Raw genomic sequence first — 22,265 nt, 5'->3', positions numbered from 1 at the left:
TAAGAGTTAGAAGTTTTACCCACTCAAATGAAGGATGAGATGGCAATTTAGGTAGAAGGGTTCCTAACGATCTTGATAAAGCATGCTCCACTCCCGTCCATCCTCTTCTAGAGGCTTCCACCACTTGGCAAAGTTCTTCAAGCTCTACCTCTTGCCAAGCTTCCTCAAGTTCAAGTTCTTCCTCACCAAATTCCTCTAGCTCTTCCCCATCACTCAAATTATAGATGGGAGGTTTAGTGAAATCTATCTCATCATCAATTCCAAGCCCAATGGGGAAGGATTCCTCAAACTCAAAAGAATCATATATTGATGCGGAATCATCATAAATAGGGGAACTTGATGCTTGCCCCACTTCTTCCAATTCTTCAATCATATTGTGTCTTGGAGGTTGTGCACTATCCTCCTCAACACCAAATTCAAACTCCATGGAACAGGGTTCTTCAACTCTAGGTTCCTCCTTGCACTCAACATCTCCTACATCTTCAACCACTTCCTCTCTTTCAATAATCTCCACCCCTCCTCTTGTTGTAATTCTTGATTTAACTTCTTCTCCACCTTGAAGCTCAGAGTTCACTCCCTTACTAAGCTCCTTGGTTGCTTCTCCACATTCAACAATGGGAGTGCCTTGGTCGCGCAAGCTTATGTGGGATGAGACCATGTTGCTAACGGTTTCCATCATGATAACAATCTTGGCTTCTACCTCCTTGAATTACTTTTCCGTCTCCTCTTGTTGCCTTAGGATACGAGATCTAAGATCTCTTTGCTTTAGCATGAGGGCATGGAGACCTTCATCTATTGGAGGTGGTGGAAGAGAGCGTTCATTGTTTGATGGAAGGGTATTGTAGTTGGAAGGTGGTTCATATTGGTAAAAGTCTTGAGGTAGTGTGTATGGAAATTAGGGTTCTTGGGAGTATTGGTGTTGGAATGGTGATTCTAGGTATGGCTCATATAGGAGTTGGTATGGTGGATATGGGTTAGGGTCATATGAGGGTGAATGGTGGTATGAGGCTTGTGAGTATGAAGGACAACAATGTTGAGGGTTTGGGTCATAATTATGTACATTATGGGGGTGGATTGTAGCCGTGAGAGATTGGAGGAGGGTGTTGCCATGAAGGTTGCCCATAAGCATGTGGCTCCTCCCTAAATTGATATCCATTTCCACAATGTGGTTCCTCATTGAAGCTTTCATTTCCTGCAACATAATTGTAGCTAAACTTATAGCCAAAAGGATGAGAATTCATAGTGAAAGAGAAAACAAAAAACAAAAGCTAAGAACAAACAAAGAAAACAAAGTTCTAAAACTAACAACAACTAACAAAGAAACAAAAGGCAAACATATTCGCAATATTCACATATATACAATAGCCAATAACATAGCACCATTGCAATTCCCCGGCAACGGCGCCATAAACTTGATAGTAAGAATTATTGATAGTCTAGAAATTTCTCTTAATAGAAAACGAATTACTTCGTTGTAAGCATAGCTCCAAACCAACTAATAATTCTCACATCAAATTTAAAAAGATTGGTTGTCACAAGTACAAACCCCAATTACAATTAACCGAGGTATTTAAACCTCGGGTCGTCTCACAAGGAATTGCAATGAAGTGATCAATTTGGCTATGAGGGAATACGGGGGGTTTGATTTATAAAAGGGGCAAGGAAATAAATGGCAAGAAATGTAAATCAAACAATTAAAGGAATCAATTAATAAAGAGAGACATTCATGGCAAGTGTTGAGATCATAGGCTTTCTATCCTAGTCACTAATAACAATAATGAACAAGAATTTATCCTATTTTGTCATCTCCAACAATGGAAGAAGGTATAATGTTATCTTCACATAGGGAGAAGGTCAAATAGGACTAGCTAATCTCAATCCAAAAGTACTAATCAATTCACTAATTGAATTAGCAAGAGATTAGAGTCAATGAAAACAATACTAGCTAACAACTCTAGATCACCAACATAGGTTGGATATTGATGACTCAAGATTGCCTAATTCCTCTTTCCAAGCCAAGAATGCTCAAAAATCTGCTCTAACAACCAACCAAGCATTTTGTCAAACACTTGGAAGGCACAAAAGGAAAGTAAGATAAAATGACAACAAGAATATTAAATCTACAACTACCCAATTGCAAAGAATTAACAACAATTCAATTAAACAACAAGGGAATATAAAACATGAATTGCATTAAAAGGAAATCCTAATCCAACAATAGTGCAACAACATAAAAGATACATCAAAGGGAAAATTGACAAGAAAACTAAGAGAGCATAGCTGTAACAACAAGAAATTGAAATGGAAACAAGATGAAAACAAAAAATTAAGCCTAGATCTAAGAGAATTTAGCCTAATCCTAACCTAATTCTAGAGAGAAGAAGGAGATTCTCTCTCTAGAAACTAACTACATGCTTCCTAATCTACAACTAAGTGCTCCCCCTTTGCCCTAGCTTGAATTCTGCATGAAATACCCTCAGAAATGAGTTGGATTTGGGCCTGGGAAGCTCAGAAATCGCCCCTAACGAATTCACTTTAATGAGGTCACGTGATCAGCGTCACGCGTGCGCATGGGTGACGCGTGCGCGTTGCTTGCAAATCTTCAACGCACGCGTACACATGGATGACGCGTGCGCGTAGCCCTCAAATCTCCCAATGCTCATTTATTCATGCATTCTCCACTTTGCATGCTTTTCTTCTCACTTCTTCTATCCAATACTTGTCTTATGAACCTGAAATCACTCAACAAATACATCAAGGCATCAAATGGAATTAAAGTGAATTAAGATTACCAATTTAAAGGCCTAAAAAGTATGTTTTTACACTTAAACACAAATTAAGGGAGAATTACAAAATCATGCTATTTCATTGAATAAATGTAAGAAATGGTGATAAAATCCCCTAAATTAAGCACAAGATAAACCATAAAATTAAAATTTATCAAGTATCGTCTCAACCTATTGATGTGGGAACAAGTCCACTTGTACACAAATTTTAGGTAAATCTTTCTCTCTAGTATGTTCTTGTTATGATATAATTTTTACTCTGTTTATTATTTTTGGAATAGTTTATGTAGACCGTTTTAAAGTTCATATGGATTACTGTTAGGCACATTATTCAAATCCAAATAAAATTTTAATTTCTATGTTTATGTATGGTGTATTTTCAGGTGATTGATGCATTAGTTAACCTCTTCTATTGTTCTATTATATCTGCAGAGACACTGTGGGATGGTGGTTGGCTTCTACGCCAGTTGTTTTCTTACAGTGAGTCAGAGTTTAACAACAACTACCTTGAATTGCTGAAAGTATATAAATTGTCTTCTCCAGTAATTTGCATATCGTTTTACAGATATATAAAAGTTTTTCACTTTTGCTTTTTAAATTGAACTGATATTTATGCTTGCCATATTAAAGTACCACTAGTCACTTTCTAGTTTCTAGACTACTTTGAAACATTAATTCAGTAGAGCTTTAAAGGAAGCTGAGTAGTTTGAGAAAGATACTAATACAAAATTATTTAGTAGTCTAGCGTGCATTACAAACGTTATGATGAAATTATTTTTGTTTTTAATCTATAGTAATGGGATTCTTTACCATGCAATTGTACCAATGATTTAAGTGATTAATGACGAACTAGTACATGACATGAGTACAGATATGAATTTATCTTTCCCATGTGAGTGACTGGTATAAAGGACAGGATACTGCATGCTGAAGAAAATAGAAATTGAAACAAGTAAATAGGAGAATATTAAGTAGAAATAATAATAGGGTTTCTTGAAATATTGCACTTTTTGATAAACCATGCCTTGGTGAGCACTGCTCTATGTTCTCATTGTCTTTGATATTGAACCCGCATTTAGAACCATGATTGTAGAAATCCATATATGAACCAAGGGTAAAAAAGAAAAGATTTGATATATGCCCCAGGGATATACTAATTTCATCTCATCTGTGGTGTTGTATGCATTTCCGGATGAAATTACTCATGCAGGTTTCATACAATAGTTGTGCTTCTGCTCTTATGGAGGAGGCTAGAGGTATTTGGTCCGACTTTCTTGTTACTGTTCTCTGTGAAGAGTGGAGAAAGTGTAAAAGAGGTGAATTTCATATAATTTATTGTGCTGCTTAATTATTGTAGTGTTCAAGAGTTTACTTATGTGTTTGATCTAGAAAATTTTCAAACTGTAGCAATGGAGTCATCATCTCCTCGGAAAGAATGGACTTGCATGCTTTTGCCACCACACAAGCTCTCTTCTGAAGGTAAGCCTCTATCTATTTAAAAAAAACTTCCTTTGCCTGGTTGCTGTAATGAAAGGAAGCATGAGTAGTTAAATGACCTGTGTGTTTTTCTACAGTTGATGTTCCAGATGAATCATCATTTGTTGCCGGAGAAAGAATGCTTGAGTTGGTGAAGGTTTGTGCTTTATATTATGTTCATTTATTTTAAATGCAGATTAATATACAGATGTCCAATACCGGTGGACTATTCTTAATTGCTGTTCTTCGTGGATGGTGTCTTTTTCCTGTTTAGGTATTTGTACTGCAACATCAACTTCAAATATTCGCTCTTGGTAAACCTTTACCTGAACAACCTCCAATTCATCTTCCTGGGGATCTCCCTGTGAATCATCGTGCCAAGACTTGTGGGCTTGATGTGTCGGGCCCAAAGCCAGGCATTGAACTCAGCCTTGGTAATTTGTCCGAAACTGCAATCCTGTATTCTTTCCACTGATTTTACTTAAGGTTTTTACTCGGTGTAGGATGGATAGAACAATAAAGGAAGGATGAAGATAATTAGGAGAGGGAGATAAGGAAAACAGAGGAAGGACATCTCAGTGGTAATCTTAGTTGCAAGTAGATGTCCAAGAATCCAACACAATGTACAAAAGTGAACTAGTCAAACCCAACCAATAGTAAATATATGCTCAGCTTGATAACCAAGTAATGGACTAATGATTGACAACAAAATTATTCTGGCTTTGGCATTTAATGAGATGCCTGTTTTGAAGTTTCTGTACTAGCCAGTGGTCATGCACAAAACAAAAAAATAATTATTTATTTATTTATTTTGGTATACACTAATTTCTTACATTTAAATATATGATTTCACGAATCTCTTATGCCATGATTTAGGGCATTAATATATAATATAATAACTAATGCATATAAGATTACTTAGTATACACAGTAAGAACAAACTGAGTTTATAGACAAATTTAGGGTTAATTTTTGGTGCTTCCACGATAGGATATAGCTCCTGATGGACAAACTTTGAAGGTGATCACTCAATCTTTTAAATTTGTTATATTTTGTACTCGATTAATTGATAATGCTCTACTTTTAATTATTGCATCTGTTGAGTTTGTCATAGGAAGCTAATAAAAATTTGGATGAAGTGATTAGGGGTGGCAAAGTGGGCCGGTCCGTCCTGGCTAATTTTTCAAAAAATTTAAGACAATTCAACAACAATTTCATAAGAACAACCCTCAACACAAGCAAATCAAGCATAATTTTTATGCATTATTGTCAGATTGATCTTAAATTTTTTAAAAATTTAGCCGTCGAAGGTATATTTGATGCAAATCAAAAATTTTTGGGACAAAATTGAAACAAAATAAAACTTAGGAGTATTTTTAAAACTTTTACCAAACTTCAAAGACAAACAGTATACTTTACCCTTTATTTAATAATGTAGAGCAACAAGAAAGTTTTATGGGGAATGACTCAATTATTCATGTATTCTCGCTCTATGCATGGTGGTGCTACTAGGTATATATCTTATATATGTGATCTTTAATTTATTCCAATTATATATGCTGAGTTGATGGCAAACAAATTGAGTTGTTTTGATAATTCCGAATTACAGATGTATGCATATGCTGCTGTTCAAGTGAAAAAGCCATGGAAGTACATTTGTGTGTATAAATTGAATGTAGCAGTAGTAGAAGAAAGATCCATTTGGCTAATTTAATTTGCAGGTGACACATTATTTGGGGGGAGAAAATTATATTTTCTGGGGTGGTCATGAAGGTTATCAGTCTCTTTTAAACACAGATATAAAACTAGAAAATTATATTTGGGAGAAAATTATATTTGGGAGCTTCTCTCTTAATAGCTTGTGCCTCCTTCTCATCTGGGGGTGTTTTTGCATGCTCCATATATCAGAAAATAGGGTCTATCCATGAGGGGAGGTTCGGCACCTGGGCTGTGCACATGACGATTGCAGGTTCAGTTGCTAGCCCCTGGATTAGGGATCTGTTCCCTGTCCCGGATTTGGTGCTTGCTAGCTTGGAAAGGAGGTCGGCTCGGACGTTTCTTTCTCTGGGGACGTGCTGGATTGTGACTTCTTCGAAGCTTTGGCATAGTTCTTTTACCTTTTCCAGGTATTTTTGTAGCAGCGCGTCCCTAGCTTGGTAGCTGCCATTTACCTGGGAGGTGACAACCTGAGAATCACTGCTGACTTCCACCCTAGACGCCCCGACCTCTTTGGCTAGTATCAGTCCCCCTATCAGGGCCTCATATTCGGCCTGGTTATTGGAGACCGAGAAGTCAAACTTGATGGATTGTTCATAGGCTACTCCTGCCGAGTTTTCGAGGATGATTCCGGCCCCTCCAAATGCTTGGTTGGATGCTCCGTCAACGTGGAGTTTCCACCGTGTGTTCGGTGGGTCGGGAGCCTCTCCTATGACTTCTACGAGGAAATATGCCATGGCTTGGGCTTTGATTGCCTGTCTGGGCTCATATTGCAAATCATATTGAGAGAGTTCTATCGCCCATGCCATCATTCTTCCCGCCAGGTCGGGTTTCTGGAGGACTTGTCAGATGGCCTGGTCGGTTCTCAGGATTATTGTGTGCCCTTGGAAGTATTGTTTTAGCCTTCTGGATGAGATCAGTCGGGCGTAGGCCAGCTTTTCCAACTTGGTGTACCTCGTCTCTGCTCCTTGGAGTATTTTGCTGATGAAGTATATTGGGCGCTGAGTTTTGTCCTCTTCTCGGACCAGTACTGCCGCTATTGCTTGCGTGGTTACAGCCAAGTACAAGTATAGGGGCTCCCCTTCTCTAGGCTTGCTGAGTACGAGAGGTTCCGAGAGTATCTTCTTGAAGTGGCTGAACGCTTCTTCGCATGCCGGGGTCCACTCGAAGGCGATCCCTTTTTTCATTAGGTTGAAGAATGGGATGGCCCTTTCTGCCGAGGTGCTGAGGAATCGAGACAAAGTCGTGAGCTTCCTGGTGAGTCGTTGTACATCTTTGATGCACCCAGGGCTTGTCATTTTGAGGTCGGCTTCACATTTATTCGGGTTGGCTTCTACCCCTCTTTGTGTTATCATGAATCCTAGGAACTTCCCTGCTTCCATGGCGAATGCGCATTTAAGCGGGTTGAGTCTCATGTTGAATTTCCTTAGTGCCTTGAAGACAGCCTAGAGGTCGTCTATTAGCTTGTTCGACTCTGCTGTTTTTACCAGGATGTCGTCAACGAAAACCTCTACCGACTTGCCGATGAGGTCGTGGAAGACTTTTCTCATTAGTCTTTGGTAGGTGGCTCCTGCGTTCTTCAGTCCAAAGGGCATTACTTTGTAACAAAAAGTGCCCCCTAGTGTTATGAATGCCGTTTTATCCTCGTCAGGTCGGTGCATTGGGATCTGATTATAGCCAGAATAGGAATCCATAAAGCTGAGAAAACGATATCCTGCCGCCGAGTCAAACAAGGTGTCAATGTTAGGGAGGGGAAAGGAGTCTTTTGGGCACACTTTGTTTAGGTCGGAGTAATCGACGCACATTCTCCAATTTCCGCTGGCTTTTTTGACTAGGACGACATTAGACAGCCATGTCGAGTACTCGAGTTCCTTAATGAACCCTGCTTCTAGTAATCCTGCTATTTGTTTGGCGACTTCTTCAGCCCTTTCTTGGGACATCTTCCTTCGCCGCTGGGCTATCGGTTTGGCATCAGGTTTTATGGCTAGCCGGTGGGACATGACCTCAGAATCCAATCCCGGCATGTCTAATGGGGTCCATGCGAAGATGTCGCCGTTTGCCCTCACGATCTTTATAAGGGGGCCCTTAAGTTCATGGGGCAGGTTTCTATTTACGAAGGTAAACTGATCTGCCATTTTTCCTATCTGGAACTTTTCCATGTCCCTTTCTGGTTCTGGTCTTGGCTTGTCCTCCATCCTGACATCCAGATCTGCCAGGAACACGCCGGCTGCCCTCTTAGATTCTTTCCTTAAGAAGAGACTGGCGTTGTCGCAAGCGACTGCCGTTTCTAGGTCTCCCCTTATGGAACCAACTGTTCCCTTGTCCATTATGAACTTCATTGTTAGGAACTTGGTGCATATTATAGCTGAGAATTCATTGATAGTTTTTCTTCCTAGGAAGATGTTGTAGGCAGTGGAGTCTCTAAGGACTACGAAGTCTGCCATAACCGATTTCCTGGCATCACTGGTTCCTAGGCAGATTGGGAGAGAGATTGTCCCGTCGGGTTTAATGTAGTTATCGTCTAGTCCCATGACTCTATGTTGGTGATTCTTGAGGTTGGATTCCCTGAGCCCCATGGCGTCGAACACGTTTCTAAATAAAATGTTTGAATCTGCTCCTGTGTCGACGAGGATACGCCTGACTAGTCATGTCCCGACCATCGCGGTAACTACCATGGGGGGTTTTCGGGGAGGTTATTGAACCACTTATCTTTTGGGCCAAATGATATTGTGGGATGCCTTTTGCTGGGGGCGGGGCCATCTGTCGAGATAGAGAGTACTCGGGTGTCCCTTTTGGCTGCCGACTTGGATTTAGGGGGGCTGTCGCGCCCGACCACGATGTTGACCACAAAAGTTGGGGGGTTATTGGCATCCCCTGTGGGTTCTTGCCTTGGTTTGATAGTTCGGCTCCGATCTTCCTCAGAGTGTTCCCTTTCCCGCCTCCTCGGTTCTCTGATGAGCCGGGAGAATTCACTCAGCTTTCCTTCTCTTATGGCCTGTTCCAGGGCATCCTTGAGGTCGAAGCAGTCTTGGGTTTTATGGCCAAACCCCTTGTGATAATCGCAGTAAAAGCTCTTGTTGCCTCCCGTTCTTTCCTTCAATGGCCTAGGTCTGGACGGGATTCCCTTGTCTGTAATTTGTTGTAGACTTCTACTATAGGCGCCGCAAGTGGCGTATAGTTCGTGAACCTTCCTACCCGTGGGTACTTGGGTGGCTTGTTTAGGGTGCTGATAAACTACTATTTTATGGTTTATCTTGTACTCAATTGAGTAGATTTTATCAATCTTTCATACACTTATTCATACTATTTGCATGATTTTACATTCTCCTTCCTGATTTTGTGCTATGATTGAAAACATGCTTCTTTGGCCTTATATTTTCTAATATTAATCCTCTCTCATTACCATTAGATGTCTTGATATGTGTGTTAAGTGATTTCAGAGTTTATAGGGGAGGAATGACTTAGAGGATGGAAAGGAAGCATGCAAAATGGAAGGAATACAAGAATCTGAAGGAACTGCTAAAGCTGTCCAGCCTGACCTCTTGATACTAAATCAACCATAACTTGAGCTACAGAGGTCTAAATGACGCAGTTTCAGTTGTGATGGAAAGCTAACATCTGGGGCTTCGCAACGATATATAATTTGTCATAGCTTCCTTGAAGCTAGGCGACGTGAACGCGTGGATCACGTGGACGTGTGACCTGGCAAAAACCCAATCCGCGCAAACGCGTGGACGACGCTTCCGCGTCACTTTCCCGCAACCTGTACGTACCAGAAATTGTTGGGGGCAATTTCTGGGCTGTTTTTGACCCAGTTTTTGACCCAGAAAACACAGATTAGAGGCTATAAAGTGGGGGAATGCATCCATTCAACAACATGTCTTCCATTATTCACTTTTCATAATTTAGATGTAGTTTTTAGAGAGAGAGGTTCTCTCCTCTCTCTTAGGATTAGGATTAGGATTTCTCTCAATTTTAGGGCTGCTTATCTTCATTACAGGTTCAATGTTCCTTTTATTTATTTTATCAATTTAGTTTATGAACTCTTTATGTTTAGATTGATTTTCTATTATTAATGCAATTGAGGTATTTCAGATTTATTATTTTTATTTAGCCTTTTATATTCTTGGCTTTAATTGATTAATTGGAGACTCTTGAGTTATCAAACTCATCGTGATTGATAATTGTTATTTTTGCTAATTGATTTGAATTCCAATAACTCTATTCTTTCCTTAGGAATTGACTAGGACATGAGGATCAAAATTGATTAGTCCACTTGACCTTCCTTTGTTTAGCAAAGGTTAACTTAGTGGGAAGCAAAATATAATTCTCATCACCATTGATAAGAATAACTAGGATAGGACTTCTAATTCTCATACCTTGCCAAGAGTTTACTTTATAATTATTTATTTATTTTTCTTGCCATTCAAATTACTTATTCCCTATTTCAAAAACCCAAAATTCTACCTTTTTCATAGCTAATAATAAGTCATACTTCCCTGCAATTCCTTGAGAAGACGACCCGAGGTTTAAATACTTCGGTTATAAATTTTTATTGGGTTTGCTTAAGTGACAACCAAAAACTTTTGTAAGAAACGAATTCTTGTCGGTCTAGAAGCTATACTTACAACGCAAATTTATTTGTGAAAATTCTAGATCGCGCGAGAGTTTCGCTCTTTCAAAATGGCGCCGTTGCCGGGAAATTGTAAACGTGTGCCTTATTATTGGTTATTGTAAATATTTGCTTTTTGATTTGTTTTTATTTTTGTTTTTATTTTTGCTTTTTCGTAAATTAAGAAGTTATTGGTTTTTATTTAGTTATAAAAAAAATTTCAGATTTTTATTTTAAAATTTTTTTATCTTATCTTATCTTAGTTTTAAATTTCAAAATTCAAATTTTTTTTTCAAAAATCATATCTTTTTCAAAATCTTATCTTATCTTATTTCAAATTCAAATTTCAAATTTCAATTAAATTCCAAAATTCAAAATTCAAATTACAAAATTTAAATTTAAAATTTTAAAAATCAAACATTTTCAAAATTTAAATCTTTTTCAAATCTTTATCTTATATTGTTGACTTTTTCAAAATTCAAAATTCAAAATTTAATTTTCAAATTCAAAAATTTAAATTTCAATAACCTTTTAATTTAAATTTGTTTTTATTTTCGTTTTTAATTTTTATTTGCTATTATGAGTTCTCACCCCCATCGCTTTAAGTTTGGTTCCAATGTTGTTGTAAGGAATGGAAACTATAATGAAAATAGGCATCAAGGTTGGAAGAATCAAAGATGAGAGGAGCCACAAGGATTTGATCAACCCTCTTGGCAACAACCCCCTCCAATGCACTATAACCAACAACCATTCTGTGATGCATACCAAAATGATGACTATGGTGGAACCCCTTGTAGTTACCAACAAGCCCCACCATATGCTTATGAACCATCTCCTCAACACAACTTTGAACCACCATACTCACAAGCCCCTTACCACCAAACATCACCATATGACCCTAACCTGTATCCACCACACCAACCACCATATGAACCACACCCAGAACCACCACCTCAATATTCACCATCTCCATATCCTTATCAAGAAGAACCACCTTCCTATTATGAACCCTTTCTCCAAAATAATTAACCCTCATATCCACCCCAATCTCCAATGGATGACATCCTTCGTGGTCTTCTTCAAGGGCAAGCGAAGATGAAAAGGAATGTACTGGAATTAGTGACTGCCTTAACCGAGGTAGTAAATCAATTAGCTTCCCAACATCTGAACACTCAAGGAACCCCCACGGTTTTATGTGGAGAATCTATTGAAGAACGTAGCATGAAGGAGACACTAGAAACTCTGGTGGACAGTGAGCAGCACGACTTTGTATTGGAACAATTGGAGGAAGCCATGATCGTTGAAGAGGAAGAAGTAGTTGAAGACTTGGGAGATGCGGAACCTCCATGGGAAACTCAAGTCATAGAGCCCCCTTCTAAGGAGTTTGAAATTGATGTTGAGGAGGGTGTATGATGAGCGGATAATTTATACGCTTTTTGGCATTGTTTTTAGTATGTTTTTAGTAGAATCTAGTTACTTTTAGGGATGTTTTCATTATTTTTTATGTTAAATTCACATTTCTGGACTTTACTATGAGTTTGTGTGTTTTTCTGTGATTTCAGGTATTTTCTGGCTGAAATTGAGGGACTTGAGCAAAAATCAGATTCAGAGGTTGAAGAAGGACTGCTGATACTGTTGGATTCTGACCTCCCTGCACTCAAAATAGATTTTTTGGAGCTACAGAACTTAAAATGGCGCGCTTCCAATTGCGTTGGAAAGTAGACATCCAGGGCTTTCCAGCAATATATAATAGTCCATACTTTTCCCAAGTTTAGATGACGTAAACTGGCGTTCAACGCCAGCTCTCTGCCCAATTCTGGCGTCCAGTGCCAGAAACAAGTTGCAAAGTGGAGTTCAACGCCCAAACTGGCACAAAAGCTGGTGTTCAACTCCAAGAATGACCTCTCCACGTGTAGACTTCAAGCTCAGCCCAAGCACACACCAAGTGGGCCCCGGAAGTGGATTTATGCATCAATTACTTACTTTTGTAAACCCTAGTAGCTAGTTTATTATAAATAGGACTTTTACTATTGTATGAGACATCTTTGATCAGTTGTATGCTATCTTAGATCACGTTTGAGGGCTGGCCTCCTGGCCATGCCTGGACCTTCTTCACTTATGTATTTTCAAACGGTAGAGTTTCTACACTCCATAGATTAAGGTGTGGAGCTCTGGTGTCCCTCAAAGATTAATGCAAATTACTACTGTTTTTCTATTCAATTCATCTTATTTCGCTTCTAAGATATTCATTCGCACTTCAACCTGAATGTGATGAACGTGACAATCATCATCATTCCCTATGAACGTGTGCCTGACAACCACTTCCGTTCTACCTTCGACTGAATGATTATCTCTTGGATTTCTTAATCGGAATCTTCGTGGTATAAGCTAGATTGATGGCGGCATTCATGAGAGTCCGGAAAGTCTAAACCTTGTCTGTGGTATTTCGAGTAGGATTCGAGGATTGAATGACTGTGACGAGCTTCAAACTCGCGAGTGCTGGGCGTAGTGACAGACGCAAAAGGATAGTAAATCCTATTCCAGTATGATCGAGAACCTCCAGATGATTAGCCATGCAGTGACAGCGCATCAGACCATTTTCACAGAGAGGAATAGGATGCAGCCATCGACAAGGGTGATGCCTCCAGAAGATTAGCCGTGCTGTGACAGAGCATTTGGACCATTTTCCCGAGAGGATTAAAAGTAGCCATTGACAACGGTGACATCCTTACATAAAGCCAGCCATGGAAAGGAGTAGGACTGATTGGATGAAGACAGCAGGAAAGCAGAGATTCAGAGGGACGAAAGCATCTCCATGCGCTTATATGAAATTCTTACCAATGAATTACATAAGTGTTTCTATCTTTAACTTCCTTTATTATTTATTTTTGAAAACTCCATAACTATTTTATATCCGCCTGACTGAGATTTACAAGGTGACCATAGCTTGCTTCATACCAACAATCTCCGTGGGATCGACCCTTACTCACGTAAGGTTTATTACTTGGACGACCTAGTGCACTTGCTGGTTAGTTCTATCGAAGTTGTGGCAAATTATGAATTGAAATTAGAGCACCAAGTTTTTGGAGCCATTACCAGAGATCACAATTTCGTGCATCAAGTTTTTGGCGCCGTTGCCGGGGATTGTTCGAGTTTGAACAACTGACGGTTCATCTTGTTGCTCAGATTAGGTAATTTTCTTTTTGTTTTGTTTTCAAAAATTTCAAAAAAAATTCTTTCAAAAATTTCTCCTTTGTTTTCGAAAAAAAAATTTAGAAAATCAAAAAAATCAAAAATATTTTGTGTTTCTTGTTTGAGTCTTGTGTCAATTGCATGCTCATCTTGCATTTTTCGAAAATTCATGCATTCATGGTGTTCTTCATGATCTTCAAGTTGTTCTTGGTAAGTCTTCTTGTTTGATCTTGATGTTTTCTTGTTTTGCATCTTTGCTTGTTTTTCATGTGCATTTTTGCATTCATAGTGTCCATACATGCAAAATTTCTAAGTTTGGTATCTTTCATGTTTTCTTTGCATCAAAAATTTTTCAAAAATAAGTTCTTGATGTTCATCTTGACATTCAAAGTGTTCTTGGTGTTCATCTTGACATTCATAGCATTCTTGCATGCATTCATTGTTTTGATCTAAAAATTTTCATGCATTGCATCATTTTCATGTTTTTCTCTCTCATCATAAAAATTCAAAAAATCAAAAAAATATCTTTCCCTTTTTCTCTCTTAAAATTTCGAAAATTAGATTTGACTTTTTCAAAAATTTTTAAAATTTAGTTGTTTCTTGTGAGTCAAATCAAATTTTCAATTTAAAAATCTCATCTTTTTCAAAATCTTTTTCAAAAATCAAATCTTTCTCATTTTTCTTAGTTATTTTCGAAAATTCTAAAAACATTTTTCAAAAATCTTTTTCTATTTTTATCACATAATTTTCGAAAATAACATCATCAATTAATGTTTTGATTCAAAAATTTCAAGTTTGTTACTTACTTGTTAAGAAAGATTCAAACTTTAAGTTCTAGAATCATATCTTGTGATTTCTTATGAATCAAGTCATTAATTGTGATTTTAAAATTCAAATCTTTTTCAAAACTAATTTCAATCATATGTTTTCAAAAATATCTTCTTATTTTATCTTTTTCAAAAATTTGATTTTAAAATATCTCTTCTAACTTCCTATCTTCGTATCTTTTCAAAATTGATTTTCAAATTTGTTTCAACTAACTAACTAACTTTTTGTTTGTTTCTTATCTTTTTCAAAACTACCTAACTAACTCTCTCTCTCTCTAATTTTCGAAAATATCTTCCCCCTTTTTCAAAATTTCTTTTTAATTAACTAATTATTTTCATTTTTTATTTTAATTTTCAAAAATTACTAACCTTTTTCAAAAACTATTTTCGAAAATCACTACCTCTTTTTCAAAAAAATTATTTTCGAAATTCTCCCTCTCCCATCTCCTTCTATTTATTTATTCATCTACTAACACTTCTCTTCATCTCACACCTCTGCTCCTATCATCACCTTTGTGTTTGGATTATCCATTCTTCCTTTCTTCCACTTACACAGGGACCTCTATACTGTGGTATAAAGGATCTCTACTATTATTATTATTATTCTTTTTCTGTGCCCTCTTCTTTGTCATATGAGCAGGAGCAAGGACAAGAACATTCTTGTTGAAGCAGATCCAGAACCTGAAAGGACTCTGAAGAGAAAATTAAGAGAAGCTAAATTACAACAATCCAGCAAGCACCTTTCAGAAATTTTCGAACAGGAAAAAGAGATGGTAGCCGAAAATAATAATAATGCAAGGAGGATGCTTAGTGACTTTACTGCACCAAATTCCAATTTACATGGAAGAAGCATCTCCATCCCTACCATTGGAGCAAACAATTTTGAGCTGAAACCTCAGCTAGTTTCTCTGATGCAGCAGAACTGCAAGTTTCATGGACTTCCATCTGAAGATCCTTTCCTGAAAACCCTGCAATAGCAGAGGTGAATTACTTAGGTGAACCTTATGGAAACACCTATAATCTATCATGGAGAAATCATCCAAATCTCTCATGGAAGGATCAACAAAAGCCTCAACAAGGCTTTAATAATGGTGGAAGATACAGGCTTAGCAACAGCAAGCCTTTTCCATCATCCACTCAGCAACAGACAGAGAACTCTAAACAAAATACCTCTAATTTAGCAAACTTAGTCTCTGATCTATCCAAGGCCACTGTAAGTTTCATGAATGAAACAAGGTCTTTCATTAGAAATTTGGAAGCACAAGTGGGCCAGCTGAGTAAAAGGATCACTGAAATCCCTCCTAGTACTCTCCCAAGCAATACAGAAGAGAATCCAAAAGGAGAGTGCAAGGCCATTGAATTAATTACAATGACCGAACCTGTAAGGGAAGGAGAGGACGGGAATCCCAAGGAAGAAGACCTCCTGGGATATCCAGTGATCAATAAGGAGCTTCCCTCTGAGGAACCAAAGGACTCTGAGGCTCAATTAGAGACCATAGAGATTCCATTGAACCTCCTTATGCCATTCATGAGCTCTGATGAATACTCCTCTTCTGAAGAGAATGAGGATGTTACTAAAGAGCAAGCTGCCAAGTTCCTTGGTGCAATCATGAAGCTGAATGCCAAATTATTTGGCATTGAAACTTGGGAAGATGAACCTCCCTTGTTCACCAATGAAGTAAGTGATCTGGATCAACTGACATTGCCTCAGAAGAAACAGGATCCTGGAAAGTTCATAATACCTTGTATCATAGGCACCATGATCTTTGAAAAGACTCTATGTGACCTTGGATCAGGGATAAACCTCATGCCCCTCTCTGTAATGGAGAAACTGAGAATCTTTGAGGTACAAGCTGCTGATATCTCATTAGAGATGGCAGACAATTCCAGAAAACAGGCTTATGGACAAGTAGAGGACGTGTTAGTAAAGGTTGAAGGCCTTTACATCCCTGCTGATTTCATAATCTTGGATACTGGAAAAGGAAGAGGATGAATCCATCATCCTTAGAAGACCCTTCCTAGCCACAGCAAGAGCTGTGATTGATGTGGACAGAGGAGAATTAATCCTTCAACTAAATGAGGATAACCTTGTGTTTACAACTCAAGGATCTCTCTCTGCATCCATGGAGAGGAAGCATGAAAAGCTTCTCTCAAAGCAGAGTCAACCAAAGCCCCCACAGTCAAACTCTAAGTTTGGTGTTGGGAGGCCACAACCAAACTCTAAGTTTGATGTCAAACCCCCATATCCAAACTCTAAGTTTGGTGTTGGGAGGTCTCAACAAAGCTCTGCACATCTGTGAGGCTCCATGAGAGCCCACTGTCAAGCTATTGACATTAAGAAGCGCTTATTGGGAGGCAACCCAATGTTTATTTATCTAAATTTCATTGTTTTTCTTGTTTTATTAGGTTCATGATCATGTGGAGTCACGAAAAAAATAGAAAAATTAAAAACAGAATAAAAAACAGCAGAAGAAAAATCACACCCTGGAGGAAGACCTTACTGGCGTTTAAACGCCAGTAAGAAGCATGTTTTGGGCGTTCAACACCAGAACAGAGCATGGTTCTGGCGCTGAACACCAGAAATGGGCAGCATCTGGGCGTTTGAACGCCAGAAATGCACCCTGGAGAAGAGCTGGCGCTGAACGCCCAGAACAAGCATGGTTCTGGCGTTCAACGCCAGAAATGGGCAACAAATGGGCGTTCAACGCCCAAAACAAGCACCAATCTGGCGCTGAACGCCCAGAGTTGTGTGCAAGGGCATTTTGCATGCCTAATTTGGTGCAAGGTTGTAAATCCTTGAACACCTCAGGATCTGTGGACCCCACAGGATCCCCACCTACCTCCACTCACTTCTTTTCACCCCTCTTTCACACAATCCCATAAACACTCTTCCCCAAAACTCCTCACCAATCACCTCAATCTCCTTTTCCCATCACCTCTTTACCACTCACATCCATCCACTCTTCCCCATAAACCTACCTCATAAGCTCCACCTACCTTCAAAATTCAAAATCAATTTTCCACCCAAACCCACCCTATATGGCCGAAACTTAACCCCCCTCTCTTCCCTATATATAGCCCTCCATTCTTCCTCATTTTCACACAAAACAACCCTCTCTTCCTCTTCTTGGCCGAAACACACCTCCCCCCTCCTCTCCATATTTTCTTCTTCTTCTTCATCTATTCTTTCTTCTCTTGCTCGAGGGTGAGCAAAATTCTAAGTTTGGTGCGGTAAAAGCATAAGCTTTTTATTTTTCCATTACCATTGATGGCACCCAAGACCAGAGGATCCTCTAGAAAAGGGAAAGGGAAGACAAAAGCTTCCACCTTCGAGTCATGGGAGATGGAAAGGTTCATCTCCAAAGCTCATCAAGACCACTTCTATGATGTTGTGGCCAAGAAGAAGGTGATCCCCAAGGTCCCTTTCAAACTCAAGAAAAATGAGTATCCGGAGATCCGACATGAAATCCAAAGAAGAGGTTGGGAAGTCCTAACAAACCCCATCCAACAAGTCGGCATCCTAATGGTTCAAGAGTTCTATGCCAATGCATGGATCACTAGGAACCATGATCAAAGTAAGAACCCGAATCCAAAAAATTATGTTACAATGGTTCGGGGGAAATACTTAGATTTTAGTCCGGAGAATGTGAGGTTGGCGTTTAACTTGCCTATGATGCAAGGAGATGAGCACCCCTACACTAGAAGGGTCAACTTTAATCAAAGGTTGGACCAAGTCCTCATGGACATATGTGTGGAAGGAGCTCAATGGAAGATTGGCTCCAAAGGCAAGCCGGTTCAACTGAGAAGACTGGACCTCAAGCCTGTAGCTAGAGGATGGTTGGAATTCATCCAACGCTCCATCATCCCCACTAGCAACTGATCTAAAGTTACTGTGGGTCGGGCCATCATGATCCATAGCATCATGATTGGAGAGGAAGTAGAAGTTCATGAAGTCATCTCCCTTGAACTCTATAAAATAGCCGAAAAGCCCTCCCATGGGGCAAGGCTAGCTTTTCCTCATCTTATTTGCCATCTATGTTACTCAGCTGGAGCTTTCATAGAAGGAGACATTCACATTGAGGAAGATAAGCCCATCACTAAGAAAAAGATGGAGCAAGCAAGAGAGCCCAGTCATGGATCTCAAGAGGCGCATGAAGCTCATCACCATGAGATCCCGGAGATGCCTCAAATGCATTTTCCTCCACAAAACTATTGGGAGCAAAATAATTGCTTTGGAAAGTAGACATCCAGGGCTTTCCAGCAATATATAATAGTTCATACTTTACCCAAGTTTAGATGACGCAAACTGGCGTTCAACGCCAGCTCTCTGCCCAATTCTGGCGTCCAGCGCCAGAAACAAGTTGCAAAGTGGAGTTCAACGCCCAAACTGGCACAAAAGCTGGCGTTCAACTCCAAGAATGAACTCTCCACGTGTAGACTTCAAGCTCAGCCCAAGCACACACCAAGTGGGCCCCGGAAGTGGATTTATGCATCAATTACTTACTTTTGTAAACCCTAGTAGCTAGTTTATTATAAATAGGACTTTTTACTATTGTATGAGACATCTTTGATCAGTTGTATGCTATCTTAGATCATGTTTGAGGGCTGGCCTCTCGGCCATGCCTGGACCTTCTTCACTTATGTATTTTCAAACGGTAGAGTTTCTACACTCCATAGATTAAGGTGTGGAGCTCTGCTGTCCCTCAAAGATTAATGCAAAGTACTACTATTTTTCTATTCAATTCATCTTATTTCGCTTCTAAGATATTCATTCGCACTTCAACCTGAATGTGATGAACGTGACAATCATCATCATTCCCTATGAACGCGTGCCTGACAACCACTTCCGTTCTACCTTCGACTGAATGATTATCTATTGGATTTCTTAATCGGAATCTTCGTGGTATAAGCTAGATTGATGGCGGCATTCATGAGAGTCCAGAAAGTCTAAACCTTGTCTGTGGTATTTCGAGTAGGATTCGAGGATTGAATGACTGTGATGAGCTTCAAACTCGCGAGTGCTGGGCATAGTGATAGACGCAAAAGGATAGTAAATCCTATTCCAGTATGATCGAGAACCTCCAGATGATTAGCCATGCAGTGACAGCGCATCGGACCATTTTCACAGAGAGGAATAGGATGCTGGCATGCAGCCATCGACAAGGGTGATGCCTCCAGACGATTAGCCGTGCTGTGACAGAGCATTTGGACCATTTTCCTGAGAGGATTAAAAGTAGCCATTGACAACGGTGACATCCTTACATAAAGCCAGCCATGGAAAGGAGTAGGACTGATTGGATGAAGACAGCAGGAAAGCAGAGATTCAGAGGGACGAAAGCATCTCCATAAGTGTTTCTATCTTTACTTTCCTTTATTATTTATTTTCGAAAGCTCCATAACTATTTTATATTTGCCTGACTGAGATTTACAAGGTGACCATAGCTTGCTTCATACCAACAATCTCCGTGGGATCGACCCTTACTCACGTAAGGTTTATTACTTGGACGATCCAGTGCACTTGCTGGTTAGTTGTATCGAAGTTGTGACAAATTATGAATTGAGATTAGAGCACCAAGTTTTTGGAGCCATTACCAGAGATCACAATTTCGTGCATCAGTGTACAACCTCCAAAGCATATCATGGTTGAAGACTTTGAAGGGGATGATCAAGAGATGGATTTAATCATTAATGAATTATTATCTACAATTGAATCCTCTCCCATTGGACTCGAGATGGAGATTCAAGAAGAAAAAGCACAACCTCCTATGCCCTTGGTAAGTAATAAAGAAGAGACTGAATTGGAAGAAATCTACCAAGAGGAAGAGGTTGAAATTGAAGAAGCTTGCAAAGAGGTGGAAGTTGTCAAAGAAGAGGCCAAGGAAATGGAGCTGGAAATCACCGTGCCAAGGTTGCTGGAGACCTCTTCCCCAAAGCCATCACCATCCATCCCTTCATTCAAGTGGGTAAATCTCTCATCTCTAAGCTTAATTAGCTCACTTGAATATGCTTTGCTTGAAACAGATGGTCAGCTTAGAGCTCTTTGTGGCTTTAAGAGTAAGAGGGAGATGGTTAGTGGTAGGAGTCGTCATGCAAGATTCAATATGGTGGAAATCTCAAAGTTTAAATGCAAAGGTTGGGGTAAATCCCAACTGAATGGGTTTAGGAAGTTGTTTGGCCGCTTTAGTGAGAAATTAGATTGCTTGCCACCCGGTTGGAACACTAATGATCAAGAAGAAGATGGGTGCAAAAGCAAGGTTTGGGACCCCGGAATTCAGTCTAGAAATCAACACTCTTGGGGCTTTGTCACTTGCTTTAACCTGCTTGAAGGCTTTCTATGCCTAGTTTGGGCCCCCGGAGGCCATTGGAATCACAAACATTGGTGGAGATTCCTGGTTGAGTTCAAGCACAAGCCACCATAACAAAGGACTCTCTAAATGTCCAACTTAAGGACAATAACTAAAAGTGCTAGGTGGGAGACAACCCACCATGGTATGATCTTTCATTTTTATTCTTAGTTTTATTTTATTTTATTTTCATTTTTATTAGTGGTCATTCATAAATTTTGCATAAGCATCTGCATTCTGCATTCTGCATTTTTTACATTAAAAAAAAATGCACGCGACGCGTAAGCGTTGCCGACGCGTCCGCGTCACAAGTGCATTAGGAAGACAAGAAAAGTGAACAGAAAGTCACACGAAAGCGTGGCTGGAGGCGTGCCTTAGGCACAAATATGATCACGCAACCACATCACTGATGCGTTCGCATCGTTTGCGAAATAGCCTCCCACGCGTCCACGTCACCCACGCGAACGCGTGGCTCTGTAAAATCGACGTAAAGGGGTGTATGGCAGTATGTTGGGCTGGAATGGGGCTGAACTCGTGCTGGAAGCGCAAGCCCTCCCACGCGAACGCGTTCCCCACGCGGCCGCGTCATTTTCCAAAAATGGTCATCCACGCAATTGCGTCAACCACACAACCGCGTCACCCAAAAATTTGGCAAAAAGAGTTTCGAACAGAGAGTTGCGCGAACGCGAGGCTTCACTCGCGCCAATCGCACAAATCAGGCCACGCGATCGCATGACCCACGCGTCCGCGTCACCTGATAATTATTGTACACCACGCGACCGCGTCACTCATGCGTCCGCGTCGCCTGCGTCGCACAACTTATCCTGATCAGCGCCAATTATCTTTTCTTTTCTTTTCTAATCCTAATTTTTTTTCTATCTTTTCTTCTTTCTTCTTTCTTTCTTACTTCATCTTTTTAACTTCTCATCCCTCTTCACTTACATTCTATTTTATTTAATTTATTTGCATACTTTCATCCATTGCATTTTAATTCTGGGTATATTTTTATTTTCTTTTCTAAAATTATTATTTTTTCATTGGTGTTAAAATTTTCTCATTCAACTGTTACATCTTTTTGAATTATTCTGGTGCTTCATGACTTATTTTATTCGAATTGGGTATTATTATTCATAAGTCAATGCCAATTTTTATAATACTGATATTCCTTTTGCATTGATATGCACTTACACTATTTTGCATTACCCACACCATCTTCCCCATTGTTGCAATTCTTGCACTATTGATATGCCGTATGCTTCTACTGTTTTCTCACTGCATGTTGTAGCTACCATGTAATTGAGACCTTTACTAT

The 22,265-nt window shown here is 39.5% G+C and overlaps 1 protein-coding gene across 1 annotated transcript; it reads left to right on the top strand.

The window, feature by feature from the left end:
• On the top strand, nt 615–4,884 carry LOC107648312. Its single transcript, XM_021105571.1, has 6 exons — nt 615–836; nt 3,170–3,307; nt 3,997–4,102; nt 4,194–4,265; nt 4,361–4,419; nt 4,537–4,884. The coding sequence occupies exons 1-6, from the start codon at nt 615–617 to the stop codon at nt 4,735–4,737; spliced, it is 798 nt and encodes a 265-aa protein (XP_020961230.1). The 3' UTR covers nt 4,738–4,884.

The sequence above is a fragment of the Arachis ipaensis genome, chromosome B06, assembly GCF_000816755.2.
Source record: "Arachis ipaensis cultivar K30076 chromosome B06, Araip1.1, whole genome shotgun sequence".
NCBI classification, from domain to species: Eukaryota; Viridiplantae; Streptophyta; class Magnoliopsida; order Fabales; family Fabaceae; genus Arachis; species Arachis ipaensis.
This window is presented reverse-complemented; position numbering and strand designations above follow the sequence as displayed.